At 44.1% G+C, this 9631-nt stretch overlaps 1 protein-coding gene across 1 annotated transcript; it reads right to left on the bottom strand.

Annotated features, from left to right (window-relative positions):
• Nucleotides 1–375: 375 nt before the first annotated feature.
• pcyt2 (phosphate cytidylyltransferase 2, ethanolamine) lies at nt 376–8139 on the bottom strand. The gene is made up of 12 exons (XM_024259827.2): nt 7846–8139; nt 6362–6450; nt 4421–4582; nt 4204–4355; nt 4092–4133; nt 3528–3666; nt 3366–3448; nt 3215–3292; nt 2757–2822; nt 1403–1468; nt 1174–1262; nt 376–1103 (listed from the first exon to the last, which is right to left on the bottom strand). Exons 1-12 carry the CDS (start codon nt 7959–7961, stop codon nt 995–997), a joined length of 1191 nt encoding a protein of 396 aa, XP_024115595.1. The 5' UTR covers nt 7962–8139; the 3' UTR covers nt 376–994.
• Between the last annotated feature and the right edge of the window lie 1492 nt (nt 8140–9631).

Raw genomic sequence — 9631 nt, 5'->3', positions numbered from 1 at the left:
CCCACTCAACAACACCTGCTGGACAAGTGTGGCAGGAAAATAGAACCAGAACCAAAGAACCTAAAGAATGAAAAACTTTCCTTTTCTGGATCCTCTGGCTCTGAAGGAACTTCTGTGTGATGAGGAGAAAACGGCTGTGCTCTTACACAGAGGATACTGTTGAAGCTTCAGCTGGTTCAGGTGTCAGAGATCCTGTTTGTCCAATACATGCTCCAGTATTTTAGTTTGAAGAAGTTCCAAACTCCTGAAATCTTCATTTTTCATGAATTCATGGATGTTAAGCATCATTTTAACCAGTATTTTCATCTCACTTATTTTTCATTTATTGCTTTTTTTGTTTGTTTCTGTTCCTTTAATGAAATGAAACAACTCAAGTTATTGTGAATAAAACTTTAATCTTCTAAAAAGCTTTGCAAACATACAAAGGTGAACGTGTCATGAGGTTATGAGCTTCTTCCTGAGGCTGCTGCCTGGCACGTGCACTCACACGTGCACGACAGGACACTGTGTGGCGATGGGAGGAGCATCCAGAGAGAAGAGCTGAGTTTTCTGCAGACGGTTCAGATCATCTCTGTGGAACGTTCGACTGTTAAATGATGCTTCTGTTTTTCCAAGCAGGTCAGAGGGTTTGGGAGGCCCTCACACTGCAGGCTGAGTGGGTCAGACCCAACAGTAGTGCACGAGTACAAGAAGGTACCATTAGTTCACAGACTTCATCTAACAAGAACCTTTTTTTTCACAGGATGAAGATCTTAAAAGAGTTAAAATCAAACAGAAAACATAAATTAATCTGTTTACAGCTAAACATAAAACAACAGTCAGTTCTGCAGAAAGAACATCTACATGTAGACCACAGGAGAAGAACCATCGCGATTTCATCAACCCCCAACCACCTCTGAAGGCTCCTCTCTCATCTATCAGGCCCCTCCCTCCTCTTGCAGGCCCCTCCCTCCTCTTGCAGGCTCCTCCCTCCTCTGCAGCTGAGGGAACGAGCTCACAGGTTGGCCGGCTGTGCCGTGTCTTCCTGCTCCCTCCTCTTCATCGCTTCGATCACGGCCATCTCTTTGGCCTCCTTCTTCTGGTTCCTGGCTTCAAACTGCAGTCTGAGAACGGGGGGGGCAGTCAGGCACAGAGCTGGAGTAGGACGAGGCGTAGAAGAGCTGAGCTCCTCACCTGTTCTCGATGATCCTCTGGACGATGTCATCCGTGGTCAGATTGTTCCCGCTGTCGATGCTCCTGAAAATCCCCCTCCTCTTTGGCTCCTACGGAGGAACGGGCGACTGGTTAGAGTAAACAGCGCCAATGACCGAGCTGCAGCTTTCCTGACCCTCAACGAGGGAGGAGGCGTGCTAACTCAAGCTGCTCCTTCAGCAGACAGCTGCTTCTCGGATGTTCTACTCACAGCATAAGGATCAGATCCATCCTTGTCTGGAAACACTTCCGTCTTTCCGTGACACACCAGGTCCACCTGTGCACAAACACACCTGCAGCTGTCAAACTGCTTCTGTTTTATCATTCCATCAGATGATTCTGATCCATCTGTCTGAAAATCTGCGAGCTGTCCACCAGAGGGCGCCACAGTCTCCACCAACTCCATTAAAACCAGAACCTGTAGGAGGAGGTGAGGAGGAACGATGACATTCCTGTGATGGTGAGACAGTTCTGAGGCCAGCAGAGTTTCTCACTGCAGAAAGAGTGGTGAGCTGGAGTTTGTTAGAAGAGGAGGAATGTGACAGAGGAACAATGACGTTTTGTTAAAAGAATAGTGGAAGCCAGACTGAGGTCAGAGGTGAACTTTTGTGATTAACTAGGGATGTAACGATTTGATTCGATTCACTGTTTTACTGTCACATTTTTTTTTCTTTTTTGATTTTTTTTCCGATTTTTTTAACACGATGGATTAAAGGTATTTTAAAGCTAAATATGTTTTATTTTCGCCCCTCACATCAAACTGTCTGTTTACCTACTAACAGAAATGATTCAACACAAATAAACAATTATATATAATACTGAAATGATCACAAATCTTTCCATACTCTGTTCATGTTGTGCTCTGCTCCGGACCCGCTCGGCCCGATCCATCCAGCCACTGAGCGCACTGAATGTTCAACCTGGTTCAACATTTTTAGCCATAATCGCAGCAGCGCAGCACAATGACCAATCAGAGACCCGACTTTGGCACTTTCAAAGCATGAAAGTGCCAAACATGATCATGAAAGAGAAATGAAACATTGCGGTTTGTGCCCAGTTGGATTAATGAGACTCCCAGACCGACATTAAAGGAACAGAATCGTGAAAACAAAAAAGCCTGGAGCAAGATTGGGAGGATTTGACTTTTTGCTCCGAGGTTCTCTCTATTGTAAGTGGTGGAGGAGCGCTAATGAACAGTAAAAATACAACAGAAGAAGATTTAATTGTGGTGTCAAATCTGATCATTTTTATAGCAACTTAACAGCGGTGAGGCTGGCAGGGAACCTAACAGCATCTTACCCAGACCTGGCTCACCCTTGCAAAGATATACGGTTTATTTCTTTATCTCTTCTCATGCCGTATTTCTTTTCCTTTGCTCCCCTAACTAACTCTGACTCCCCACAGAAACGGGCTAGAAACTTGCCTTTTTTTTTCAACATCCTTTTATCATGACTAGGCTGGATTAAATCATCTGGAGGGCCAGATGCGGCCCGTGGGCCGTATGTTTGACACTCCTGGTCTAAAGTGTTCAGAAACATGAAGGTTTGAATATGGAGCAAACTGACCTTAAAGTGATCCAGCAGATCTTTGCCCACGGCGTACGGCGCCCCGATCACCACCTCAGACACGTACTGCAAACAGACACATGAATCCTGGTGAGCCGGTTGGCCAGCGCTCGGCAGAACTTTGCTGCTCTAGTGGTTACTGTCCCAGACAGAACCAGGGTTCTGTGACGGGACGTCTCAGGGGACTTCCATGGTTTGATGGGTCATGTCCTACCATAAAGAGGCTCAACTGTTTGTTCTCTAACATTTTTATGGACATGTTTTGGAGGAACCACTGACTTAGGTTGAGGTGTGCGGATCAGCGCCCTGCAGCAGATCCGTATCCATGTACAGAGAATGTTATTCTTTGTATTGCAATACATAACACGAGTGCATATTAAAAGTTCTATAACATTTGGGTCACACCCCACCTATTTTTTAGCCTGAGTTGCCATGACAACCACCAAGAGCCACCTTACCCGACAGGCGAGGACACTCAGGGTCCTCTCGTGGATGTTCATGATGGGATAGTTCTTCCTCTTGTAGCGGTTCACTTCCTGAAGACAAGCAGAAAAGAGATCTTCAGGTTCCTGTGAACCTCCACAGGCCTCCTGCAGGGGAGGGGGTTACCTGATCAAAGTGCAGGCCCACGATGACGTAGGGCCTCTCTGCCTGTTTGTAGACCATCTCCAGGAAGTCCACGTGGCCGATATCTGCATGGAGTTTGTAGTTAAGGATGCAGCGGCGTGAAGGGGGCTGGTGTTCTACAGACTCTGCAGGTGAAGAGGATACGGAACAGGTCGAAGGCTCCAGCCACATAGATGATGGTGTCTCCGGGCTGAGGCTCCTGTCCCGAGGCAAACTGGATGATCTTCTGGGACGTCTGCAGGAACTGACAGACTCCGGTCCAGGGACTGAGGCCTCGAGGTCCCTTACAGCAGAGAGAGCCAAGTCTAGTTTCTCCAGAGGTCAATGATTCAGTTTTTCACTTATTCTTTCATTCACTTTCTAAACCCATTTTGTCCCTTTCAGGGTCACTGGGCTAACCCGGTCACCCACCCTGGAGGGGCAGCCAGTCTGTCGCAGGGCTACAATTACACGCCCATACACACCAAGGGGCAATTCAGAACATTCAATTAACCTATGAAGAATGTTTTTGGGTGTTTTTGAAGCTGGACTTCCTGGAGAAAACCCACACATGCACGGGGAGAACATGCAAACTCCCTATTGGTGGTTCTGTTTCAGGTCCCCCAGCCGGGACTTGAACCGGAGACCTTCTTGCTGCGAGGCAAGAGTGCTAACCACTGCCCCATGGTGGTTCTTCGTTTAAAAAAATTGATGCAGGATGATCCTTACCTTTCCGAAGTTGTCCGTGTGTTCCTGATAATCAGGGTTATCCTGTGGGGAGAATCATCACATTAGCAGCTGGATCCGCCCACCACCACCCCCACGCTTCACCCAGCCTCACCATGGTGCTGTGGTGGGCCTTGGTCATGAGCAGCATGCGGCCCACCAGGTCTGTGGTGGAGACGCCCTGTGTGCGCTTGCACTCGCGGTAGCGGCCGGACTGTTTTACCTCCTCATACGTGTCTTTGCCGTCCACCGTGAGCGTGATGTCGTCTGCGGAACAGAAGCGCGGTGAGCCTGTGGACCCCCCCCAAACAGGGGGGTTTGAGCGCACTCACCTCCATGCACGCAGAAGTCACAGCTGTGTTTGTCCAGAGTCTCCAGCGTGGTGACGTACGGAGCTCCCTCCACAATGTCATCCACCCACTTGATGGCACGCACCATCTTGTAGCGCTCCTCCTGCGTGAAGACGGGGGGGCCCTTGTGTTTGGAAATCTCCTCTTTGAAAACAGAGGAGTTAGGTTGAACCGAGGTCCCTGAACGTCACCGTTCCTGACTGGAACTATTGTTTTCACAATGTTAACAGTGAAGGAGACACACCAACACAATATCATTCCCATTCACATACTGACGTTTGGTTAAAGACCCCTCTGCGTCAAAATTTGACGTTTTAGGTGTCCCCAACTCATCGTTTTTTGACGTGCTGGCTGTTCCAGTTAAATCAAGGCTCCTCTACCTCCGGGCCGCAAGCAGGACATGTACCACACCAGTACCCTAACCTTAACCCGGTGCCGGACACGAGCATACCAGACGTGGACAGGAATTGTTACAGCAAACCGGTACCAGAACCGCATGCCTGGTACTACTTTACTATCAGATGTGCTACTGGTTTGCAGACCAGGTTAGGTTTAGGTATATAGGGTTTTTGGGGGGGTCTTGCTGCACCTCATAACTTTTGAACAGAAGGTCGTAGCGACCTGAAACGAAGCCCTACTCTCCTACGACAATAGGTGGGGAGTCAATTGGTGAGGTCCACACAGAGATAGCCCTGTTTTTTGGGTGGGGATAGGGGTTAAGGTTAGGATACTGGTATCGGCCGCATCCCGAGGACCGGCCTGCGTCCAGCACCACATCCAGCAAAGCACCTGGACCTCTGATTTAATTGGAACAGCAAGCCCCTCAAAAAACGACAAATTGGGGACACCTAAAACGTCAAAAAGTGACGAGAAGGGGTCCTTAAAGGGTAACCAAACAGGACAGTTGGAGGCTGACTTTACCCACAGCCGAAATTAGAAAATCCAGTCAGAGGGGTGGGGCTGGGCAAGAGCTGCAGATCATGACGTGGGACTTCTGAGATGATGTGGGACTGAAATGGCTTGATGAATCAAGAAATTCAACTGTAATACCTCGATCCAACCTGAAGGGGGTAGCACGCAGACGGTTTTTACAATATTTTCAAGAATTAAACAAGTTTATTTTAATGTATCAAAAATTTGGCAATGACCAACAGACAAAAAAAAGTTGATTTAGGGTTTGGCTTCCCTTTAACCAAACATCAATATGTGACGACCAGGGAGTGAGAATGTGTTGGACACAGTTTTCATCAAGTTTAAACAGCTTCTGGTCTGAAGGATGGATGACAATGAGGACAAAATCAAAAGATAACTTTATGCCTGAAGGCAAAACAGACACAGAATCTTTCCTCATGGGGATTCAGTTTATCATATTTCCAATAATATTCATTAGTATTACAATGAAAACAGTTTGTGAGGAACGTCCTCTTTCACTGAACTTTGTAGCTTTTATGATCTTCTTGCTCTGGATTCAGAATCACAGTAAACCCTGGAGATCCTTTATTTTATTTTTTTTATAAAATTGAGATTTAAGAATTGTCTGGATATTAATACATTTTTTGCTAAAGTAAAATTGTAAAACGCGTTATTTATGCATCTCATAAACAAGTTCCTTTTAGCCAAGCAAATTCACAGTGCTTTACTTTTGGTAATTTAGAAAATATTTAATTGGAAACAAAAGTAAGACTGAACTACATGTCTGTTTTAAAATAATCAATTTAATAACCCCCTTGGCAGTGTTTTAAATCGATACTTGTATCGCTAAATAAAAAATCACGATATTTCACTGAATCGATATTTTCTTACACCCCTAGATAACTTCACGTCTGCATTTCTGCCCGCTAACAAACAACATCCTGTTTGCTTTTCTGAACATCTCTGCTTCTGCCCCTTTTGTTTGTCCACCGGCATCTCAGGCGCACATACCATCTGTGTGCACGCCCACTATGAGGCGGTCCCCCATGGCTTTGGCCTGTCGCAGCTGGTTGGAGTGGCCGTAGTGCACCATATCGTAGCTGTGGAGACACACAAACACGTCATTCTGGAGCAGACACCCACAAGGTTCAGCTGTGACCCGCAGAGGAGCACACACAGACAGACCAGCGACTGCTGCACCTTCCTGTCCTTTTAATGGAAACATTTCAGGGTGAAACTCAAAGTCTAGTTCTTCAACCAGGATGAAATTTATCAACGACCTCTGCAGAAACGCAGCCGCAACACAAAACTCACAGAAGATCAGCTGCAGGAGGGACGAAGCTGCAGCAGATGCAATTCACACACACACTTTACTGTACACAAACAGAAAAACACACACAAATGATCCTAATAATGATAATACGAGGCAAAATATTCCAAGTTACCAAACACAGACATCTTCTCTATCACGATAAAAGTTGTTGTAATAAGCTGACCACACTTCAGTCAGTTGCTGTGTCTTATTGTGGCTCCACTACGCCGTTTACATCTCATACGGTGGCCATTTTGGTCCAGTTCTTCCACTCCAAGCATGGAGTCGATGCAGACAAAAGAAACGCAGAGTGAACCGGAGCTCAGTCTGATTGGAAACGAATTGAGATCACCTCGAAAAATGGGTATTTATGGTATTTGTATTTATGTTATTGTTATTTTCATGAGAAACATAAATAAACTATTATTTTTTGGCAGAAATAAAACAAACTTTAAGAGAAGTAGATTTTTTCCCCAAATAAGAAAGTTTATAACTTTTAACTTCCTTTCAAAATAAAAGACTTCCTGTGTCACATAGGATCATCTCGATGGAGCAAATCTAGTGGTAGATAATGTAATGTCAGAAATGGAAAAAGATATATATTTTTTAAACGTTAGTGGTGCTTCGTAGCCAGAAATTCATAAATCTAACTATCTAAAATTAAAACAGAGCTAATTAACTGCATATTTTGTAAACATGAATAGTTAAATATAAAACCTTTCAGACGTCAGGCAAACACACAATGTTTATCTGACCTCTATAATTCTGTTCATTCTAGTAAAGTTTTCCTGCATCATCTGAACTGTGCTTCTATCATAACTCCGCCCCCAATACCAGGTTGGCTTTGTGCGCATGCGCAGGGCAAAACAACCTGTGAGCCCATCAATATTAAGTTCTACAAACTTAAAAATATGAATAATGAGTCAAATGTTGGAAACTTTCTCTGCAGTTTGCTTAATGCTCCCTGTGCACGCGCACGAGCACCAGCTGGGTCCAACTGTCACGATGATGTCATAACAGCGTCAGTAAGCACCGCTGAGAGCGTAAGAACCGCGTTCTGAACCTGAATGACAACAGAAAGCCCGTCTCTCAAAACCCGAACCCGGAAGCGGGTCTCGGAACCGCCGCGTTAGCATCGGCATGCGAACGGGTCCAAAGGTCAGCCCCACAGCCTCCAACTCACCAGCCGTCGCACCACACCCGGACCTCCCGCCTCCTCTTCTCCGGGCTGCAGGCGGAGCTCTGCGGCTTACCGGCTTCCCCGCCGCGCGGACCGTCCGCGTGCCCGTTTCGGATCATGTCGACGCTTTCAGACGGACTGATACGGACGGGACGAGCCTCGGCGTTTCGATCCCGGTTCGGAACCGTTCCTGACGGGAGAAAGCTGCTGGTTCTGGTTCCTGAGCGGACAGAGGAGTGGCTCCACCGGAGTCACCGCGAGCCGACCCTCGCTGCTGACGTAAGGCGGCGGAGCTGCCTGTCACGTGACTACTCGGTTGCGTAATTAAAGCCGTATTTACACCAGTTGTAATGTGGATTAAAGACACATCCGAACTAAATGTAATGAAGTGGACAAATGGATTCAGACAAACGAAGTTAGCTTTTGATTTACAGTTAAGGGAAAGTTAATACACTTGTATTAGCAGACAAAGACATGCTATAGACACTATATACATGTAATACACTTGTTATTCATATGTATGGATAGAAACCACTCAAAATAGTTTGACACAGCCTCTCTGTCTATTGGTAAAATACACAAACATGAGCTGATTTACACCTTATTTTGAAAACCGTGATGCTCCGCTCATGCTGTGACGTCATTATACAGGTGTAGGGCAATGATGTTGCTTCTGAGAGTAAAATAATATTTCCCTGCCACACACTTTCCTCTGGTTACACCATAGACATAAATAAAACACTGGACTGACTGACTCCTCCCCTTTAACGTTCCAAACAGGAAGTACCTGCTGGTTCCAGAAGCCACTTCTAATGAGAAATAAAGTTATTACTCAGTCATTATATTTGCCAGAATGACAATTCTTGCTCTGATACCTTTATACCTTCTTGATAATAATTTTATAATAAATTGTAATAATAAATATAATAAATAATAATATATTAATAAATAATTCTTTTTTTTCTTTACTTCAATAAAAGTATGTGGTCTCACAAGGAACATTTTAAAGATTCTCCCCAGCTCCCTTTCTCTAAAGACCAACAAATAACAGAGGAGATCTTTTGACTTTTATGGCCTTTACAGAAAAAATATCACCTTTCATGCAGTCTAAAACATTTTAAGAAAGAGTGTCTAGCAACCCCCCATTGCTCTAATTCAATTAATCCAGAATACTTTTTATACTCTCAAAGGTGAACTGTCTCATTGAAATATGTCACAGATTTTTCTTTGCAGTTTCACTGATTTTAAATGCAATAATACTTCTAAATTTTCTAAATGATAGTGTTAAAGAAAATGTATCATAATTGTTGACATTTTGAACCTCTACTTGTTTGTTGTTTTCGTTTGATTATATCCACTTTTTGTCTCCCTTGTTTATTTATTTTCGTCTATTCTTATTTTATATTTCGTCACTTATAATGTTTGTTTTAATTGATTGGTTTAATTTAAGCACAGGTTGTGAAAAGTACAGGACAAACATATTTTAGACTCATTACAGAATTAATGAAACGTATTGAACAGAAAATAGAAAACAAACAAAAACAAAACACACTTAAGTCAAATTTAAATCATTAAATATAATAATTATTAGCTAAAGTCAAGTAGAGTTTGATTGATTGTGTAAAGTGTGATGTATTTATTAATTTAAATAACTATTATTTGTTTTGTAGATCCCCTATAATGATTTTATTAATAATGATTGTACTTTTCGGGTGTTGTTTGCTATATGTACAATAAAAAAAAAAGTTACATTTTGATGACGTACAACTGTTTGGGGTTTGGATTTCCA

The sequence above is a fragment of the Oryzias melastigma genome, linkage group LG1 (genome assembly GCF_002922805.2).
Source record: "Oryzias melastigma strain HK-1 linkage group LG1, ASM292280v2, whole genome shotgun sequence".
In the NCBI taxonomy this organism is placed as follows: Eukaryota; Metazoa; Chordata; class Actinopteri; order Beloniformes; family Adrianichthyidae; genus Oryzias; species Oryzias melastigma.
This window is presented reverse-complemented; position numbering and strand designations above follow the sequence as displayed.

Bases quoted from the DNA above. Each gene is read 5' to 3' on its own strand.
- pcyt2 (XM_024259827.2), bottom strand. From the start codon at position 7,961: ATGATCCGAAACGGGCACGCGGACGGTCCGCGCGGCGGGGAAGCCGGT. The intron at 3,667-4,091 runs GTAAGGATCATC...CTCTGCTGTAAG, and splicing joins ACACGGACAACTTCGGAAAG to GGACCTCGAGGCCTCAGTCC. The intron at 2,823-3,214 runs GTAAGGTGGCTC...GTCTGTTTGCAG, and splicing joins TGAGTGTCCTCGCCTGTCGG to TACGTGTCTGAGGTGGTGAT.